The 22,889-nt window shown below is 38.2% G+C and overlaps 1 protein-coding gene across 1 annotated transcript in view; it reads right to left on the reverse strand.

Annotated features, from left to right (window-relative positions):
* The window catches only part of cerk (ceramide kinase), a 56,331-nt gene that overhangs the window by 18,187 nt on the left and 15,255 nt on the right, over positions 1-22,889 (reverse strand). Inside the window, exons 4-9 of the mRNA XM_073066363.1 lie at positions 16,947-17,072; positions 8,780-8,843; positions 8,232-8,377; positions 4,578-4,652; positions 3,002-3,154; positions 1,091-1,196 (exon numbers count right to left, since the gene is read on the reverse strand). Of these exons, the coding sequence (XP_072922464.1) occupies positions 1,091-1,196; positions 3,002-3,154; positions 4,578-4,652; positions 8,232-8,377; positions 8,780-8,843; positions 16,947-17,072 (670 nt within the window). The remainder of the gene's footprint in view (positions 1-1,090; positions 1,197-3,001; positions 3,155-4,577; positions 4,653-8,231; positions 8,378-8,779; positions 8,844-16,946; positions 17,073-22,889) is intronic.

A 22,889-nucleotide genomic window follows, 5' to 3' on the forward strand; every position in this document is an offset into this window, starting at 1 on the left:
GACGATCTATATTATCTGAATGTTTGTATTAACCTTATTTTGTGCCCCTTTATAAATAAAAACTTTTAAAAATAGTACCATCAGACTTCAACGGACCTCTCTATCTTTGCTGGTAAGTGACCCAGTTACGGGGTACGTAACAATATCCAAATGGCCTGGTTTCATAAAATGTTTCATTACACTGGTGTTGCATTAAGAACTAATTTTCATATACCATAGTGTGCAAAAGCCTTAGGTTCATATATATAGCTAGGGTGCCCAAGACTTCTGCACGGCATTTGTCAATGTGGTGCGGAGAGCTAGTTTATAAATCTGGTGGGAGCAAAGGATGTCGGGAATGCCAAGGGTGGAGCACTGTGGCAGGAGTGTGGAACAGGTGGCACAGAAGGAGTGCCAGGGGAAGGGGGTGGCACGTGTGCAAACACATCCAGCCTTGAGACACCAAACAAGGTTATTTGATTCCAAATAATTGGTTTATTGATCATTGTGGAATGTCTCTCTAGTGTTTCCTGCTCCCTCCTCTCTCTCTTGCCCTATGCCCAACCACAATTCCCCACTCCCTGCCCCCTTCCCACTCAGACGCAATAGAGACCCATATCAGAATCAGGTTTATCATCACTCACATCATGAAATTTGTTTTTTTTTGGTGGCAGCATTACAGTGCAATACCTAAGTCACTGCACTATGCAAAGTTGTAGTATTTACTATTTGATAATAGACAATATTCAGCTCGAAGAGCCAAATGGTCTACTTCTGCACCTATTGTCTATTGACATTGATCAGACCATTTTATACTACTGCTAACTTTAGCAAAAGATAATTGAGAAGTACCAAACTAACACTTAAGATTTCACCTTTGGTTTGAAGTAATTACTTCAAAACAATCTACAAGTTACATATATTTAAGAATGCAATTTGTTTTGAGAATGCAATAACCTTCTCAACCATGCAACCTTTTGACAGGTTTGTTAGCAGAAAGTAATTCATTGATAGAATCTCAGCAAAGATTATACAATAAAAAAAAGGGCAAGATACATGTTTATTGGTCGGAAAAAAAGTTTGGCAGGGAGAACAAGATAAGACTACTCACCCAGCTGCACATGGCTTCTGATCTCTTGGACTACCAAGTGTTTCAGTTGCTGGTAAATAAGAAATTACTCCTTCATAGCACTGGTGAGTTAGAAAAGCCTTAAAACCTACATGGAAAAATAAGTTAAACTGTGATAACTTGGATTTTGGATTCGTAGATTTTAAATCACAAATTGACAGTGAATGAATACAGAGCATCCACACCAGACCTCAGAAATAGTTACTCTCCCCCAGCAATAAGACTGATCAACACCTCCAACTACTAATCCCCCCTCCACATCCTCAACTGCCACTACTTTATAATTTTCTGTCCATCACCTTATGTACAGATGGTCCTGTAACTAGTGTTACGTTATGGACATACAATGTGCTGTATATAGGCTCATATTTACAGCTCATTTAAAAAAAATCATTATTGCTTTCTTTATCTTGTGCTTTTTGGAGCTGAAGTAAAATTCATCAAGCCATACATTTCACTTCTTTTGCCTTATATGTTTGTTTTTCGTCTTGGATATGATTCTGGAACTACTGATTTGCTGTTTAGAGATTTTTGGGTCTTCCAGTGCTCTGTAGTCTCTGAGAGGATTCCAGGAGAGGTAGCATGTACGGCCCTCTAGGTGGGCAGGCTGTGGGATGGGGTGTGAGCCAATGTTTGACTCCATCTCGCCAATTAAAGCTTCCATTAAGCACTGATTAAAGCAAAGAGGGAAACTGAAGCACTGAGGTGGGCTCGGAGGGTGAGCGCTGGCTGCCTGTGTTCTGATCACTCTGCTACCAGAGGAGAGAGCCTGCCACTGTTCCTGGAGAGCGTTGCCCAGGTTTACTGCAATTTGGATGTGGAATTGCACTAGACTTTATTTTCAGTCTTGTTTTTTTTTTTATATTTTGTGTTTTTCATCCGATCTTTCTTCTTTTTTTTGCACGGGGAGGGGAATTTGGAGGTCGATAAGCCTGTTTCATTTTCTTTTTTCCTTCAGGAAGGTGGGATTTGGGAATTGATGATCATGCTGCCTTTCGTTTTTTTTTCTTGGTTTCATTGCTACCCAGGGAAGAATTTCAGAGTTGTATACTTCAATAATAAATTAACCTTTATTTCATCCTTCTTTCCAATTGTATACTGGAAATAATATACAATCATGCATCTAAATTCTATTTTGCTTCCTTGTCATAGGCTTTCTCACTGGCAAAAAGTTGTTATTGCATTTAAACACAGCAAAATAACCCGAGTTAGAAGGGAAAATTGATAACAAACCAAAAGAGCTGAAAAACTGATCTGAAGTTTGGTGAAATATGAAACAGAAATTAGAGTTAAACAAGGAGAGGGAAAAAAAGAGAAAATTCAGAGCTTAGGGCCCAGGCAGCTGAAGGGACAGCTGATAACCGTATCAACATAGTGCAAAATGCAAGGGATGGAAAAGTGGACAGTTCAGGTAAAGATTAAGAGATGGAACAAGTTACAAAAATAAAAGGCAAGACCATGAAGCAATATGGAAAGAGTGAGAATCTGTAAAATAGTAATTTTCTGCACTTGGAATAATGCAAGTTAGCAAGCATAGATGAATAGGATTTCGTGAAAAGGTATATGCACTGAAGTTTTAGATAGACACCTGCTTTTAGGATGTATAAGTGGGCAGCATGGAGGACTTAAGTGATAGTTGACTCCAGAGGTTAAAAAAGAACCGATATCTTCGGCAACAAGTTTATTTAGGCAATGACTGAGAATATATCCTTGACACCAACAAGCAATAAATATATTTAACAGAGAGTAGATGCTGTTTTACAGCAGAAAACTGGACAAAAGACACTTCCAGTCATAAGTAGAGCTGAAGAAAACAGAAATGATACAATCATGACAGTTCTTTCAGAGGTGCACTAGAGCAAGAAAAAAAAACGTAATATCAAATGTAATTACCAGAAAAATCGTATCTTGATGGACCCATCCAACGATTCTTTTCACTGTCTGATACTGTATCACCATAAAATCCATACCCTAATAGAGATACTGAGTATTTCAAAAACATATTTTTATGATGTACTGAACTGACGTCAATGGGTTGCGAGTCGCCTGTGGGGAAAACAATAACAAAGTACAAGAATTATCTCAAAGAAAGCTTTCAACTCCAGAAAGAACAAACATTATAGCATTAAATTTGGCTGTATTTATCATTAATGTGGTTCTACATTGCATTCAATTTGACAATTGAACAATTTTATAAAAGATTAGAAATATTAAGTACAAATTAAAAGTGAGGATAAGCTGAAATATTTTTACCACTGCAGGAATCACATCATTCTAAAGAAAATGTGACAGGCACCTTTAGAGGTTTTACTACAAGCTGGCCGTTATTCAGATCTATATATGCCAATATAAAGGATTTTCACAAGAAAGCTATGCTATTGATGAAAAGATGATCAGATCATGGGAATACGTTAAGTGAGAGGATGCTAATGTTTGGGAGGAGCCATCTTTCAACTACCTGACTGTAATGTAGTGGCAATGGGATGCATTATTTCCTTCAAATTTTCTGTAATGTCAACTTCTTCAATCTATGCTACAAGTTTCATAGGCTGGCAGATGAAGCAGTTAAATCAATACACTTCAGAGTACATTTTTTATTTTTTAGCACAAAATGTATTAAAATCAACAAGATAGGACCTTCAAAATTTAGAGATTAGTAGTGAATGAAAATTATAAAATAATCTGGAAGGAACAGAACATTTTGCAGCTGGTTTTAATATGAATACAATGTCAAGCAAAAGGAGCAATGTTAATTAAAGCTTTGCATTTAAAACAGTGAAATTCAAGGGGATGGAACATAACCCCTTCAAGGAAAGGAATCTTGTAAATTCAATAATGCAAGAAAATAGAAATGAGAAAATAACAAGACTTCAGAGGAAAATATAAAGTGCTGGATGGGAATGATAGGTTAAAATTAATTTACTTCCTCTCTAGGAGGTGAGTACTGCAACAATATATTGGTAACTATCTACGAATGTTGCCTATGTGAATATTTGATTAAGAAGACATTTGAACAAGTCTGCTTTATGAAAAGCAAAAGTGCATGGTATTTAGAGGCAAGCTTGTGATATGGACTGGTATTTAGTTGGGAGGTTGGAGAAGTACCGACAAATTAAATATTATCAAATTGGTGGAAATTTCTCCAAAGATTTATCCAGGTATTGCATTTTTTCCCAATCATTGACTTTAACATGTTGGCAAGTACCCTTTGGCACACTATTTCTATGCCGATTATCTATATTAATCTCACCTGCCGAAATCAATTCGATATCCATCTATGACTTACTTATTCAAGAACTTGTCCAGATGCATCTTAAATCCGAAATATATAGCATTCATTTGTCAAGGTAAGCCTGGTAATTTAAAGTCATTTTCAGGAAAATGGACCTTTCATAAAAGCTTTTTAAAAGCTGATCTGTATTTTCTGGCCATTTGCATTTCAGATTACATCTTACATCAAGATACCAACCTACAATGATGTGTAAGGCAGAAGTTACAGGATCATTTGTTCCAACTGTTGCATAGCAGATGCAGTCTGTAGAACCTAGAATAGATAATACGTCTGTTTAACTTTCCATTTCTTTTATTTTGCTCTCATGTTTATAATAAAGCTGCTATGCTAAAGATGCTAAATATCTCATGCTATAAAGATGAAATGTTTCAAATAGTGGCTAGATTTATATGACTGTGCAAGTCTTAGAGAGATATCTTCTGCACAGTACTGTTACTGTAAAAATAAACAAATTTAATTATGTATGTGAGTGAAGATAAACCTGATTCTGATGTGGGTCTCTATTATGGATGACTGGAAAGGGGGCAGGGAGAGCAGAATTATGTTTGGGAAAAGGGGAAGGAGAGGGAAGTATTACAATAACATTCAAATAATCAATGAACCAATTATTTAGAATCAAATAACATTGCTTGATGTCTCAGGGCTGGGTGTGTCTGCATCTGTGCCACCCCCAATCCCTGGCACACCTTCTTTGCCACCTGTCCCACAACCCTCCCGCGGCACTCCATCCTCATCATTCCCAACATCCTTTGCTTCCACTAGATTTACAAATTCGCTCTCTGCTCCACATTGACAAATACAGTACTGTACAAAAGTCTTAGGCACCCTAACTATAACCTCATATATCTAAGACTTTTACACAATACCCAAGGTTAATGAATGGCTGGCTGGTGGCGTAGTGGCATCAGCGCCGGACTTAAGACTGAAGGCTCCCAAGTTCGAATCCAGCCGGCTCCCTTGCATGCTTTCCATCTGTGCTGGGTTGAGCGTCAAGCTAGCAACTTGGTAGAAACAAGAAAGCCTGCTAAAAAAACGCCGTCACAACGGCGTCCCAATGATTCCACTCGGAGTTAAGGGCATTCTTCATCTTCAAGGTTAATAGATAACAAAATCAAAGTCAGACCTGAGTGGGCAAGACTTGATTGATGTCGGTCTGTATTTATTTAAAAGGCGAATAACTCCTTTGAGATCCAGACTCAATACTGAAAGCTGAGAGTGCAAATGAAAGAGCAACTGGGGCTAGCAGAGAGTGAATGAGAATTAAAACCAACATAAACAAGAACCAAAAATTATCCTTAATAGGCAAGTAAATATAAGTTGACAGTAAGTAAAACCTTGAGGCCGATTAAAAAATGTGATCTATGCACAGAGGCAGAGGTACAGCTAGAATAGTAAATGAGTTCTAATGGCAGATGCTGCTGCCAAAAATCTCAGATGGAAAGTGATTGTGATAATGGACTGGATGTGGTGAAAGTTTTTGAACAGGAACAGCACCGATTGGCATTGTTTTATGTACCTTGGTTGCTGAGGAAGATGAACACAAGCTTCTCATTATCTTTTCCATCAGACTTACCAACGTAATGAAAAATGGCAACCATGTTCAGAAAATGGGTCCACAATATACCTAGAACTGTTTAAGCTCAGATGTGAGGAGGAACAATCAGGGAATAAGTAAGCAAGTTTAAGAAAATAAGAGCCAGAATTGAGTTTTTAAAAATGACAAATCCATGTTTGACTACCGTAACTGAATATTCAGATAGCATAACTGTAAGGTGATTAGAGGAACATGATCATTGCCACGCACATAATTTTTAGAAAATCTTTGATAAAGTATAACATACAAGGCTTACTAGAGAAAAAATAAGGGTTGTGGTATTCAAGGATTGAGAACAGCATTGTTCAGAAATGAGCAGAAAGTTTTGACAAACAGCTGTTTTTAAACAGGAGATGGTAATGAAATGCTGTTCCACAGGAGCCAGTGCTGGGATCTGAGGTTTTGTGTCACTCCCGTATACAGAATGCAAAAGGCATAAATTCCAAGTTTGCAGATGACATGAACTGCAGAAGGCAGTGAGGAACACAATATCATTCAGTGACAGGCTGTTAGAATGAACATGTATTAGATGAAATTTAGAACCATTAAATATTTCCAGGACCTATCGATTCTGCTTTTATTCATCCTGCCAAAGTACAGAGAATTTTCTAAGCATGGTACAGTAAGTGTGGCATGTGGTATTCTGAGATTCCAAGGCACAGCCTATAAAAATCAAGGAAAAAATGTTGACTAGTTAAGCTACCACTGCAATACTACATCTGAAACTGGTATCTTACATTAAGGAGATTGTAAAGATCCTAATGAGCTGCAGAAAAGATTTACTAGAATGATGGACACACTGTAATTTTGAAGCTGGGCTTTTCCTGTTGAGCAAAGAAGGGTGTGCTGAGATTTGATTGAGCTGTGGAGGGAAATTGGAATGTGAACAGCATCGTCGCTTGTTTAAACAGGGTGAACAGAGAGAAAACAAATAAGATTGGACTCTTATTAGAAATCAAATAGCAGCTTGAATGTGGAGGAAAACATATTAAAATGTCCTCCTGCTCAATCGCCAACAGTTTCCTCTTTCAGCAGATGTCACTGAAACCTTTTTCAACTGCATCCTAATTCAGATTGTCTCGTTCAATCATTGAGATCGATGCTTGAAAAAGTAACAGTGTTTAAGAAATTTTAAAAGTTTCTCTCTTTTTGTCTCAACCAGCTCTGCACTAAACTGGGAAACCTTCCCTTCAACATTTCTTATGATCCACCTTGGACGGCCATAACTTTTGAGCTCTGTAATTCACTCATTAAACACTTTTTTCTCTTGAATTCTCTGTCCTCATTTAAGATGTTTCTTAAGGACAATCCTTTGACTTACTAAATGGTCTTCTTGCTCCATTTTTCATTCTGTTGAATGAAATTTGTTTGATAATATTCATATTAAGAACCTTGGCATACTTTCTCGGGCTGCATCTTGCTGGCTGTTGCAATCACTTCCAAATGACAGTCAAAATTTAGCCTTTTGAAATGCAGACACTTTTGTTGTAAATCTATATTTAACTTTTCTGTTAGTCTTGTATTAATTCTTGGTCACAAACTTTTATCTTAATCATTTTAGAAAGAACTTCTGCAATAGAATCATTATAATGTTCAAAAGAATGATCTTCATTGTGTGTTGTGTTGAATGATGTGGGCAATTATGGTCTTTATGACCATGATTACTCCTTGGCAAAGTTTTCTTTGCCATTGAAGTGGTTTGCCATTGATTTTATTTCTGGGCAGTGTTTTTACAGAATGGGTGACCCCAGGCATTATCAATACTCTTCAGAGATTGTCTGCCTGGCATCAGTGGTCACCTAACTAAGAAATGAGCATGCACCAGTTGCTCATTTGACCACCCACCACCTGCATCCACGGCTTCATGTGATCCTGGTCAGGGGGCTAAACATGTGCTACACCTTGTGCAAGAGTGACCTGCAGGCTAGCAGAGGGAAGGAACAGGAGCCTTAGGTAGAGACACATCTTCCTTGGGTAAAGACACATCTTCACCTAGCCACCTGAGATCAAAAAAGCATCTGAGCAAAATGCAAGAAAATCCATGGCAGTAAAATTAGTATTTAATGCAGAAAGGGAAGATTTATGTGGTACATTGTCCCTTGTTTCCTAGATTATGATTGAATTGCACAATAATATACGGAAGATAAAAGCACAAATTTACAGATGTTATATTTGTGTTTTTAAAGGAAATGTTGCCCTTTTGTGCTGCTTTTTTAAATATGAGAAATACTTCTCACCTGCTGGGATAATTCCAATCCTCAAATCACATGGAACTAGTTCAGCATTAGGATGATTTTGATTGATGCATGCATTCTTCTGTGTCCGACCAATCACACCATGCATTACCTCACTGAACATGCCATCTCCACCAACAGAAACAATCCTGGCAAAAAAGAAATAAGTCGATGAATACTCAAGTCAAAATTTGATTAATATGCCCAATATATTTCAAATTTATTTGAGTTTTTCAGAAACCCGTTAGCCTAAATAAAATACTCATTATCAAATTAAGCCAAGATCACCAGTGGTTATTTTAACAGTGAAATAGTGGACAGAAAAAAATTGAGAGAGAAGTAGAAAGGAATGAGAGAAAAAACTAATTTTGTACTTGCATCAGAACTGAATGATGCACAGTAAAAAATACAAGATACATAAGACTACTTATGGTTGTTATTTTGAGCTTGCCAGCTAACAAAACACATGTATTTTCCTTATTTTGAAAAGCCCTTGGATACATCTTTTTCTAAAATAGTGGCTCAACGGTCATTTGTAAGTGAACACTTACCCATCATATTTCTCTAGATCAGCTTCCAACAGATAGTCTCTGGCATGGTTAGCACATTCAGTAACTGGAAACAATAAGAAAAAATGCTCAAAAGTTTTTAAACTACAATCACAATAAACAACATTTTTGTTCAAATTTTTCTAGCACAAGCTGTTCTACCAATAAGTTTCAAAGGAACAAAAAAGACCTGTAACTTAAACACATTCTACCAAAGCTCTAAACTGACCATAGAGGTGAAGAGAGTCTGTACGAGGGTAGTGCATTGAGAATTATAGCAATGTCCTTGAAAGAATGTTTAGTCTTAAATGATGACAGCAATCTTACAATCTGGTAAAGATGGCTGGACTATTCTACCTGGTTTGGTTTCACCAGGGTTTCTTTTTGTTTTAAAACAGCAGCCAAATCTTCCATTCCACTTTGCTGACAAGCTCAATTTGTGGTTGTTAAATTGAGCTAGCCAGCTGAATATTAATGAGGGCTGTGGTACAATATCAGTTGTCTCTGATCATTCATTCTTTTCAAGTGATTGGTCAAAGACACACCTGATATTGGACCTGGGATCTCACCAGCACTTAAGGTGTGTTCCCAGGAATTAGAACGCTAATTAATCAGCACTAAAAGAGATCACATTACTCATATTGTTATGTTTTACTTCCAATGGTACAAGAGGCCATTCAGCCCAGCAAGTTTTCCCCAAGTCCTAGTCCTCCACTTATTTCCTGGCCCTAAGCACACTCATGTGCCAATGAACTCCCTTGATGTCCCTGCCACCTACACATATCAGGAGCAATTTTTTGTACAAAATTAACTTATCGCTGAGGGATGGGAGATGAAGGTGGAGAACATGAGAAAAATCAGGGAGAATGTGCAAAATCCACCTCAAACCCAGGATTCCAGCACTAATTGCTGGCTCATTGCACCACTTGAGACATTATAGCATCTTATCGCAGTGCTCAGTTGCTGCACCACCTGCCCTAGTCTGCTAAACACTAATCCACAGAGGCAGCTTCACCACATAGTTATTATGGGAGAACACCAATGATATTCTAACCTTCACGCCAGATTCCCAGAACCCAGCAGCATGCAAGGTGGGGCAGGTACAGGGTTGCACCAAGTTTCTGGTACAGCAGTGCAGATCCTGAGCATATCTTTTGCCTTATAACATGAGGAGTTTGTACATTAGTACTTGGATGCATTATAGTAAATCTACAATCTGCACAGCAATGCTAATCTGGATATCAGTATAATCAAATTAAACAGCACTCAAAACAAAAACTGATTGCTATTCCACCATTCCCTGATGCAATTTACTCTACTCAAGCAAACATTCAGCACAGTGGAACAAAGTTACTATTTTGTCCTGTTCAAATATAGCAAAAAGTCAATTCAGTAGCTCTACAGCTGGTTAAAAAAAACAAATGTTTATTAATATATATAGAAAGATGAATAATGAAAAGATGGATGATAAACTAACTGAATTACCGTAGATTCCGGATTTTAAGCCGCTACTTTTTTCCCACATTTTGAACAGCTTTGAACTTTGCGGCCTTTAATCCGGAGCGGCTAATACATGATTTTTTTCATGCCGCCTCGTAAACATTTTGCCTCATAACAGTAGACCAATAAAATTGATGAGTAGTTCACAGAGGTCCAATGAAATTGTACGATAAATCAAGCGCACTTTCACAATTATTGTAAATCAGTCATTTGTACTCACCCTCATCAACATGGAAAACACTCGAAGCATTGTGCTGCCTTATGGCAGTTACTTAGTTTATAATATTTTCGCTTAGTAATTCATTTTCTAGTTAAAGTTAGAAGAGTTTTAACTATATTTGTTTTCTGTACTACATCGCGGGATGCTATGACGTCACACCCGGTTTCGCGGTGTCTTGTGGGAAAAATGCCGTTTGCGATAAACGGAAAGGAGGGGGGAGCGGCGGAGCGGCATTAGACCCGAGCGAAACGCTGCTTTTAAGTTAAAGGTGATCAATAACTTTTCCTGGTAGGCTGCAGTATATATATTTTTTACCAGTCGTTAGGAGATATTGGTATGTTGTTCAGTAAAGAAGTATACGCAACGTATATTTAAAAGTAGCCGCGTTACGGGCACGGTTCGAAAAAAAGCATTTGCAATATGTATTTGTTTTTGTTACCATATGGATTTAATTAAAAGTTAAAAAATCCTCACGTGTAATATCTTTCTGTGTAAGTATCTCATATTACAATGTGGGACACCTGCGGCCGAAAATCCGGTGCGGCCTAAAATCCGGTGCAGCCTTTACAATTAAAAAATTGATTTTATTTCTAAAATTAGAGCCAGCGGCTTTTAATCAGGTGCGCTCTGTAGTCCGGAATCTACGGTATATTATATAACTACTAGTTACTGCAATAAATTTTGGTATTATTTACATAAGACATACAGTATATATAAATATGTATATAGGACATGCACATTTACACAAGGATAATAGGCCTGCTTCTATTAATCAAATGCATGATGATGAATGAAAAAATGGTTAAAGTATAACAGTAAGCAAAATCTGTCATTTTACTAGCCTAATTTAAGATTAACAAAGAGGAGGCAACATGTTGCTTCAAATTTTGTGAACTTGCAAACCCAATACTTGGGCTGTAAGCCTTAAATCTGTCTGGGTTTAGTGTAATCCAGTATTCTTAAACATGTAAAAAAAAATCCTAAAAGGCAGATAAGTAAAATAAGTAGCTAACTAGAAATGAATTTATTTAAAAAATAATAAAACTAGTTAATATCAGTGTTAAATATGTGGACTTGAACATATGAAAACAAGTTTTGATTATGGAAAGCAATGTTGGTGAACAACAAAGAGATCCCCAGACACCACATCCTCAGTAAATAACTTCATGTTCAGGAGCTTTCATTCAGAGTTGTTGAGCTGGAGTCCGAGATACAGATCCTATGATGGATCCTGGGGCAGTTACAAAGCTCACAATGGTCACTTGGATTTGGCAAAGAGAGGGAATAGTGAGACAATAGGTCCAACTGATTTGGGACTCATGGATACGGGGATGCAGGAACCTCAGCTTTTTATCCAATTTAACAGGTACAAGGCAATCATCACATAATAGTAAAGATGACACATGAGGTATTGCAGATGCTGGAAATCTAGAGCAATACAAACAATGTGCTGGAGAAGCTCAACAGGTCAAGCAGCATCTATGAATGGGAATAAACAGTCGATTTTTCGGGCCAAGACCCTTCATCAGGTAGAGATAGCTATTTTGACTGCAGTACATGACTAAGTATAGGAATTAAAAAGGAATATGGTAGTGGTAGGGGCAGGACAGTCAGGCAGATAGACACTATTCTCTGTGCCTAAGTCTTGAAAACTGTGCTTGTTGCATTTCTGGCTCTGAAGTAGGATATCTCCTTTGGGCTGGAGATAAATGGTTTGCAAGTGGAATTTCTGGTTACTGTGGCACAAAAAGATGATGTAGATAGGACCAAAGAACAGGTCTAATGAGGACCCACAGGAAACTGGGTCAATTTACATCCACAACTGCAAAAGGTAATGATCTCTAGATTACTTTTGAGCCACACAGAGATTGACATAGGTAAAGGGATCAATGAAATGAAAATGAGGAGCAGAAATTCATGAGAGAAAGGATTTTGATCCATGGGGCACAGGAGCACTAAGTACTAAGGAGAGGAAGCAAAAAGGTGGGAGCAGATGTCATGAAAGGAGGAGAAATTCAAACAAAAGTAACAGTACTCTTACCATTCAGCAGAAAGGGACAGTATAAATGGTAGAAATTCAGCAGCAAGATGGATCATGTTGAGAAAAAGTTTAATGTCAAAATTGCAAATTCTTCATCTCAATGTGCAAATCATGCATAACAAAATGAATCAGTAACAGAAAGTCAGTGGATCTGAACTAAAAGCTGTTAGAGAAAATTCAACTATTTCATGGAATCAGAGATAGCCAGTTATGGAGTCATCATTTGTAATATTGACAGTTTCTCTCTCACCAGTTGTGTGGCCTAACCTGCTAGATATTTCCTACATTTTAAATTTTGTTAATTTGTGGTTCTCCTTAACTTTCCTCATTAACCTATCAACCAGATGGTGTGGTCAAAAGTTTAGAGCCATGGCCTCACCAGAGGTATTCCCTTCATTCTATCCATCCCTACTCCACCCTCCTTGAAACTTAATTCTCACTTGTTTCTTTTCCCAATACTAACAAAAGGGTCTCAGATCTGAAAACTTAACTTATTTTTCCTTCACAGAAGCTGCCAGATCTATTTCTGGCATTTTCTGTTTTTCTATTCATCATTAGTTGTAAAGCAAACAAGATAGGGAATTAAAAATTCCAAGGTACTTGACAAGTTAGAGACAGTAAAAATGGAAAAGGCAGCAGGAGTAGGTAAATCTAGTAACAAAGGGTTACTTCCATCAGGTTTCCTAAAGGACTCACCGCAGATCAGAATTATCTTGGATGATGATACAGAATAACAAAAGGTTAGAAAAGCTGATGTAATTTATTGACTGAGGCTGATGTGATCTTAATTCAAGAGAGAAGACAATGAAGGCAGAATAGTTCCCATTTATTCCATTGATTAACTTTCATGGAAACTTAAGAGGTAGGACATTGTGTTACAGTAAGGGAGTTGGTTAAGTCACAGCATTGCTTGGACCTGGATCACTGGTTAGAAGAGTATAGAAGAGTAAGTTATTCATTGTGATAAGCAGGGGTAGATCAAAAACCCCAAACACAGCAAAGTCTTGGACTTTGATTGATTTCAGTTATCAGTTTAGTTTATTTTCATATGTGTATGTGCCTCTATGCACGTACTTGCAGTAACATCACAGGCACATGGTGTCATACAGTAGCATTTACAAGACAAAGTTATCACAATTGATTTTAAAATATTTAATGCTTTATAAATTAAAAAGTAATTTTATCAATTTATATCATAACAGAACAAACTTTACAATCTGCATCACTCTCCAAGACTTTCTCTCAAACCAAACAGTATGCCTCACAATGCAAACCACCATGGGATGCATGCACAATTGGAATTGGTGGACCATATCCAGGAGGTTCTCATCCCCAAAGACCCACCTCCCTACTCACTCCCTTGCATGGCTCCAAGAACCTTTTATCATCCCAACTCAGGAGATCAAACCTAGCATTTTGCTGGCCAGATACTTGTACTACCATGGTACACAAGTAGGTTGAGAATATTTTGAGTACAAGGTTCATTGATTCCTTCAGTGAAACTTTTCAAAAGGACACCAGACTTCTACATTAGTTTCAATGAAGGTCAAATAAAGCAATTCCAGTTGCAAATCCATGCATGTCCTCCAAAACTTCCATTGATAATCAAAAGTCATATCAGAACACCACTAAAGCCTCTGCCCAAACCATTAAAAGCAGCAGCTCCTTCATGTTCAATGCCAAATCCGGAGGATGTTGCAGGTATCTGCTCACCAACTATTGTTAGTACTATTTCAACACCAAACTGACTCCTTTTGCTCTGGGTACACATATGGATTAAATAGCTCCGATAGGGCACTAAACACTGACTTGCTAGCCTAATACCATAGGAACAGACAGTAGTAGTTGTATTTGGTGCTTGATCTGAGAAACATTTGTTCTAGACAGGCTTCCAATTTACAGGAGGCAAGTGCAGCAGCACTTTGTGTACAGGAAATGATAGAGGAAATATCTGGACATACCGATGCTATCTACAAAAGATGACGCTAATTTGTGCGCGATATTTTATTGTACACCTAGGATTCTGCCATATGACTGTACCAAGCTCTGTTCAACCATTGCATTACCTTATGCTAATCCCAAATGAACACAACGTTCTATACACTTACAATGGCATAATGCTGAAGTTCAAATTCCATGCAAAACTTGTAGCAAGTCCAAGATAGAAGCTTCTGCTGCATTGATGTGGTAACTAGCAGTTTTCTACAATCATTTAAAAAGATCATTAATAAGTGACCAAGTGCCAAAACTTTGTTTATATTGGCAGGTCTCATTTGTTCCACAGTGCAGGCCAGCTATTAATACCAATTTCAGGAATGACTCCAATTGCCTTCCAGTTCATGGTGGGAGTGTTGCAACAGACTAAGTTGCACTGATTCAACACCAACTAAATGTCAAATGCAACTTCTAGCTGAACAATCTTGAATCAAAAATTCAATTGTGAAATTATTGCCATATCAAATCAATATCCCAGAACTGTTGATAAATGATAGAAGTTAACACAAGCTAGAAAATGGCATCATGGCCAGACAATTGAAAAGTTGTTAGTAAAATGAAACTGATTATGGCAGTTGCACAGAATAATGAAAGAAATTAAATATAATAATGGTTCGATGGGAGGAGAAAAAGACGTTTGTTTCAATTCATTAAAAACTTACAAAGAAGCTACCTGCTCAGTATGTATCAGTTTCCTCATTGACACATCCAAAAGGTGATTTCTACCTCAATCAGTCAGAACAAAAGATAGATAAGAGCTTCCAGTCTAGGATTTATCTGGTTGGGGGCCGAAGTCAGATAAGAGGTATGTGCTGCTCACTCCCACTTGCCCCTCATAACCCAAGAATTATCACTCCTGAAACAACGGTCCAAATTCCTCAAAATGCTCCAAAGCAGCATTGATCACAAAGGAGCTTTGTGTGACTAATATAGGAACTGTATTGTGTGTGCAAGAGACAAACAAGTCCGGAATATCTGGTAAAATTCCTGACATGGAATTATTTTACTTCATAATGCTCACAATCAAGTACACTAAGCAAATTAGTGCTGGAAAAAAAGGGAAATAAAAGTGTTCATGTACTTCTGTCCAGTAAATTTAAACAACCTTTTAATGGCAACATTTATTATTAATGCAAAGGGGATAAGACTAGATACAGTTGTTGGCTTTATGCCTTGTTGTACAATGGAAACCATGTTTTCTTACTAAGTATATAACTTATCCAATAGCAAAATGGGATTGACAGAAACTAGTATTTTCAGAGATGTAGGTAACAATCTTACAATTTTAGTCACTTCAAACTCTCTTCATGCTGCCAGCACATGCTGTTTAAAATACTATGTGGCAAGGTAGCAAGTCAGAAGAGTATCAAGTACTAGGAGTCACAATGAGAATCGCTTATTCTGGCAGTGATGATCTTTTATAATCATTGCAAATGAGCAATGAGAGAATACATAGAAAATATGCACAAATGATTCAATTCGTTCTTATAGAAATATTAAGTCACCATTATCAGGCATTAAGAATATCCATGAAAAACTTGCAGGAGCCCACCAAGTAGCATTCAGTGTTACTCTACCACTCAGTAAGGTCATGACTGATAGTTTCCTTCAGCATCACGCTGTACTAATCCAATTTTCCTCGATTTAACTAAAAAAAAAACTATTGAATTCTGCCTTGATTACTTAGGGGGAACATAACTCCACTGCCCTCATGGATAGGAAGTTCCAGATTATTAACTATTCTCTACACGATGGAATATCTTTTCAATTTTGTCAGATTCCTCATTCAAAACCCTGGTTCTGGACACTTCAGTCCCAATTTATTTTATTTTAAATATAAACTTCAATAAGATCACCCCTCATTCTAAACTCGAGAATATAGTATTTCCAGTCTCATTAATATCTCCTCACATAAACCTGCTACCCCAAGAATCAATCTGGTAAGTTTTTGCTAATGTCCTCAATGGTTAATACATTTATACTTCCTTTGATGGTGAGTTTAGGCATACACACAATATTTCTGATGTCCTCATCAGGGCTCTTTATAACTGAAGCAAGTCATACTAAAATCCTCTTGCACTAATGCCAAACTCACCATTTTTCTTCCCAACTCCATCATGCACAAAACAAAGCTCCTTTGACAAAGCAGAGCTGTTTCAAAAAAATAAAACCTGCATATTCTGGTAACTTAAAATTAGAAAATGCCAGAGAATCTCTGGTCAGGTCACATCTCTGGGGAGAGAAGTACAATTAATGTTTCAGTTTGAAGATTGTTCAGCAGAATGAAGGAATTTTTTGGTACGCGTTTGTATAATATCTGATGGTTCAGGATGACATTTGTTATTAACCTGGTTCGTCCACCTACTATATCGTAAACTAGTACTTAAATGCTCAATCTGCAAACAGTAACTTACCAATCACTTCTGCAGTAATAGAAGCCAATTGAAACAGAGGAGCCACCTTTTCATCATAGATCTGCTTTCCAAGTCGCTTTCCCCCAAAAGGATTAATAAATACAATTAAGTTCTTTGGTCTCATAGCTACAAAAGTAAAAACAAAGTGCAACTTTAGGAATAATTAGTTAACTTTAAAAAAAGCTACAATAATTTGAAATTCCATCTACTTGCCAATCAAAGTGAAAACATTGGTTACAGGTGTCCCCCGTTTTTCAAACGTTCACTTTATGTCAACTCGCTGTTACAAAAGACCTACATTAGTTACCTGTTTTCACTAACAGAAGGTGTTTGGACTGTTACGAAAAAAGGCAGCGCGCGCCAGGCAGCCAAGTTCCTACCCGGAACTGCATTCTAGCTGCCATTGCTTAAACACGTGCCTGTGAGCATCTGTGCTTTATGTCGATTTATTTTGTGCATCCGTTAACAAGATGAGTTTTAAGGTATCGGAAAAGCCTAAAGAGCGCATAAGGGTGTTACACTTAGCGTAAAACTAGACATAATTAAGCATTTCAATCGTGGTGAACAAAGTAAAGACATAGTGAGTTTGGCTAAAGAGGCTGGGTTTGTGGAAGCTGATGTAGATGATGTTGAAGAGGTTTTGGCATCCCATGACCAAGAACTGACAGATGAAGAGCTGATGAAGAGGAAAGGATAACAATTGAAACCGAACGCAATAGCGAACAGCCCGAAAGTGAAGTCATCCAGGAACTGAACGGGAAGCAATTGCGTGAAATTTTTGCTGCGATTGACAATGCTGCAATGATTGCAGAAAAGTATGACTTTAATTTTGAAAGGGTACGTAGGTTTAGGGCATATTTGCAGGATGGTTTGAGTGCTTACAAAGAACTGTATGATAGAAAAATGCGCGAGGCTAAGCAGTCAAGCATACTGTTGTTTTTCAAGCCTTCCACATCAGACGAGGAAACTTGACCTTTGACATTGAGGTAGGCAGACATAGAAGGTGGTGACCTGCCTGCCCTGATGGAAACAGACGACGATGAGATGACACCCCAGTCTCCTCTACCTCCCACCACCCCAACCTCTGACAACTCAGCCTAACACACCATCATCAGTGTCCTCACTGTCTTCCCGATTCCGGTTAAGTGAAACTACACTGGGCGTACTTTATTTCTACTTTATATAGGCTGTGTATTTTTGTGTTATTTGGTAACTTCATAGCTTAAAGGTTACTGGAAAGAGTGCTTCTGCCGGGAGCGCTTGTGCTGTGTGTTTCTGCCGGGAGTGCTTTTGCCGTGTGTTTTTGCCAGGAGCGCTTGCATGAGATTTTCGCTGCGGTGGACAGTGCTGCAATAATTGTAGAAAAGTATTCCTACTTTATATAGGCTGTGTATTTATCAGATCATCCCTGCTTTTACTATATGTTACTGTTATTTTAGGTTTTATGTGTTATTTGGCATGATTTGGTAGGTTATTTTTTCGGTCTGCGAACGCTCACATATTTTTCCCATATTAATAAATGGTAATTGCTTCTTCACTTTATGACATTCCGGCTTACGAACCGTTTCATAGGAACGCTCTACCTTCGAATAGCGGGGGAAACCTGTATTGGTATTTCTTGTCAGGATCTCAAATTTTTAGATTTTTGTTTTGAGTATTAATATAATTTACTGCTGAGTAACTGAGACAAATTAGTAAATTGCAATAAAAACATTACAGTCAACTTAATATATTATGAACAATATTTCTGATGAAAAGACTGAGCAAGTCAAACATAAACAAAAGTATTCACTTAGCAATTTGTTGAATCGAGTAAAAGACAGGAAACATGTACAGGAAGTCACCCATTTGGAGAGGTGCTCTGCTAACATCTTTGACTACAGTAAATCAATAAAATGCTGAAGTGGTGCCATTTGCTTTCATTTCCTGACAGCAATTATGTTGTTTTCGCTGAAAAGACATTTTGGCATTTTGAAACAAAACAAGCTACTATCATTGTTTAGATTAGAAATACAGTTGATTTTGAATGTTCTGTTGCCAGCAAACAAAAAAGGCATATACCATACGAGGCTAACATAAATTGGAATTTGTCTTTATTTTGAACTCATGTTAATCTGAACAGTCAATTTAGTAGCTATCTGATTCATTACGCCTGATGAACATTATGAAGGTGCAAAAACTTGAGTCTACTCACACACTCCCTTCTAGGTGAATGGATCAAATTTGTAAGAAAAATAAGGAAAATAGACTGACAGGAAACTTGAAGACATAAGATAACGTGGGAAATGCTCAGTGGAAATGAGATCTATTGGATGAAATAACCTGCACAGCCTGATGCAGAAGACCAACAAACACAATGAATGTGGAATGATATGTGAAATGCTGCAGCACAGGCCTACATATTTTCTATAAACACATTCAAATTATTTAGAAGCAGAGTAAGGAAAATATATCCAATTGAAGTAGTCACTGGTAGCCACGCGTTCAACCCTGACAAAGATATGGTTGCAAAATCATTGAAACAGTTATGGATCGTGGGTTGGAATGGAATCTGCAGAATTTATTTAGTGATACAGCATGGACAAGGCCGTTCAAGCCATACCATCCCATAAACCCCAATTAACCCTAACAACCTAATTGTGGGACAATTTAGAATGACCAATTAGCCTACCCAGTAGGTCTTTGGACCGTGGGAAGAAACCCAAGCATCCAGAAAAAGCCCATGCACTCCACGGGAAGGATGTTCGGAGACTCCTCACAGAACAGCGCTGAAGTTGAACTTTGGAATACCGTGAGCTGAAATAGTGTCATGCTAAGCACTACGCTATCATGGCTACCAATTTTTAACAAGCCAAATGCTGTGTACAAATATCAGAGCATGCTAGTAAGAGAGAAATAATGCAGGTGAAGAGAATTGGAATCCAAATTAAAAACAAATCTCATCAATACTCCATAAAGGCAAGGAGCCACCCTAGCAGATGTCTTCCTCAATATCGCTAAACATTAGCACTCTGACTGCCAGAATTTAATCTGATATCCACAAGCTAACTTCATGACTCTTAGCAAATTACTTGTCATTTAGGTGTGCATAATTATATTCAACATGTGAATTTTATGTTAATATTTTATTATATCACTAAATGGAGTTTTTAGTTAAATGAGTCACTGATGAAATTGGGAAGGAGATAACTTGTAGGACACAACTTGCTCAGTATTTACAAGTCAGAGAATAGGACCAACAAATATAAACTGAAATACTGGACAAATTTTTTTCCCCCCCTAAAGTGTTGCTTTCTCAGAATTTTTATTTTGTTTATCATAGACTGCTTGAAGCTGAACACAAATATAATTTCAGTCTACTTGTATTGCATAGGAATTTGGAGAAACAAGAAACTAGCTTTTATTGAATATAATGAATTTAATTGCATAACGGTGCCGATGCTTTGTATAGTTCAACTAAGTTAAAAATGTTTTGATGGTTTTCATTTCTGATCAGTGTCTGAGGCTTCTCATTCAAGTGTCCAACAATAATCAGCCCGTATTGATGGATTCCAGTTGCCCTGATGCTGTTCCTCCCTCCATGAACACAATGGTCTGGTGAAGCCTTTTACCAGACAGCATGAAGATTTGCAGAGAACAAGTCTAAATGGGTATGCAGAAAATGAATCTTTAGTGACATGCTGCTCTTCATAATTTTGTATGATTGAAGCATGTTGTCAACCAGATACATGTAGCTTTGGTGCTCTGTAGTTGCCAAGAAAATTTTCATCAACATCCTTGAATGCCTTCCATGTGATTTTCTCCCACCCCCACTAGAAGTTCTTCTAATTGCCTGTCATTGATGACTTGTTTGATTTGTTGACCAACAAAAAACGCTTTCCTTAATCCTAGCATTAGTTATTCTGGGAACCATCTGTCTCAAATATCAAGACCCTTCACAGAAATGTTTATGCCTGGTGACAGCAGATTCCATCCTTGCAGAGTTGAACCCAGTAAATTCTGCTCTTGCCTTTGACAAACCCAAGTCTCTCACCAGGTCATTTAGCTCAGATTGAGTTATCAGATGAGGCACACTCAGCATAAAGAGCTCAAAATCTGTATCAGTATCGGTGTCATTTTCCATTCCTGGCTCATGCATCACGGCATCTTTGCCTGCCTCCCCTAGATTCCATGTCCTGTTTTTCTAAAACCAGTCCTGCTGTGCAGAATCCACCCTGCCAAAGCATGCCCAGGCATGCCTGGGCAAGATAGAAAACTTCACAAACAAAAGAGGAACTGCAAATGCTGGAAATCAAAAGCAACATACACAAAATGCTCGAGGAACTCAGCAGGCCAGTCAGCATCTATGGAAAAGGGTAAACAGTTGATGTTTTGAGCTGAAATCCTTATTCAGAACTGGAAAGGACAGGAAGATGTCAGAATAGAGAGAGTGCAGAGACGATTTACTAGGATGTTACCTGGGTTTCAGCACTTAAGTTACAGAGAAAGGTTGAACAAGTTAGGTCTCTATTCATTGGAGCGTAGAAGGTTGAGGGGGGATTTGATCGAGGTATTTAAAATGTTGAGAGGGATAGATAGAGTTGACGTGAATAGGCTGTTTCCATTGAGAGTAGGGGAGATTCAAACGAGAGGACATGATTTGAGAGTTAGGGGGCAAAAGTTTAAGGGAAACACGAGGGGGTATTTCTTTACTCAGAGAGTGATAGCTGTGTGGAATGAGCTTCCTGTAGAAGTAGTAGAGGCCAGTTCAGTTGTGTCATTTAAGGTAAAATTGGATAGGTATATGGATAGGAAAGGAGTGGAGGGTTATGGGCTGAGTGCGGGTAGGTGGGACTAGGTGAGATTAAGAGTTCGGCACGGACTAGGAGGGCCGGAATGGCCTGTTTCCGTGCTGTGATTGTTATATGTTATATGGTTAATAAGAAGGTGGGGACAAGGGGAAGAAGTAGTACAAAGTGGTTGGTGATACATGAAACCAGATGAGGGGTTGGGGTCAAGTACACAGCTGGAGAGTTAATTGATAAAAGAAATAAAAGGCTGAGGAAGCAGGAATCTGAGAGAAGAGGATAGAAGACCCTGCTAGAAAAAGGAGGAGCACCACCAGAGGGAGGTGATGAACAAGTAAGGAGAGAAGGCAAGGGAGGCAAACAGGAAAGACGTTAGGAGAATTCAGGGTGACTTGGATAGGCTGGGTGAGTGGGCAGATACTTGGCAGATGGCGTTTAATGTGAATAAGTGTGAGGTTATCCACTTTGGAAGTAAGAACAGGAAGGCAGATTATTATCTGAACGGTGTAGAGTTGGGTAAGGGAGTAATACAAAGAGATCTCGGAGTCCTTGTTCATCAGTCACTGAAGGTGAATGAGTCCTTGTTCATCAGTCACTTAAGGGATTGGACAAGATAGAGGCAGGAAATATGTTCCAGATGCTGGGAGAGTCCAGTACCAGAGGGCATGGTTTGAGAATAAGGGGTAGGTCATTTAGGACAGAGTTAAGAAAAAACTTCTTCTCCCAGAGTTGTGGGGGTCTGGAATGCACTGCCTCGGAAGGTAGTGGAGGCCAATTCTCTGGATGCTTTCAAGAAGGAGCTAGATAGGTATCTTATGGATAGGGGAATCAAGGGATATGGGGACAAGGCAGGAACCGGGTATTGATAGGAATTGATCAGCCATGATCTCAAAATGGCGGTGCAGGCTCGAAGGGCCGAATGGTCTACTTCTGCACCTATTGTCTATTGAAAGGTGGAGGACAGGCAATCACCAGAAGTTTGAGAAATTGATGTTCATGCCATCAATTTGGAGGCCTCTCAGACAGAATGAATATAAGGTAATTAGTTTTGTTACAACAAGTGTATGGGACATTGGAAAAAAAAAGTTGAATTTCCCCATGGGGATGAATAAAGTATCTATCTATCTATCTATTGTTATCCCAACCTGAACGTGGC

This window comes from Hemitrygon akajei, chromosome 14 (assembly GCF_048418815.1).
Source record: "Hemitrygon akajei chromosome 14, sHemAka1.3, whole genome shotgun sequence".
Classification (NCBI taxonomy): Eukaryota; Metazoa; Chordata; class Chondrichthyes; order Myliobatiformes; family Dasyatidae; genus Hemitrygon; species Hemitrygon akajei.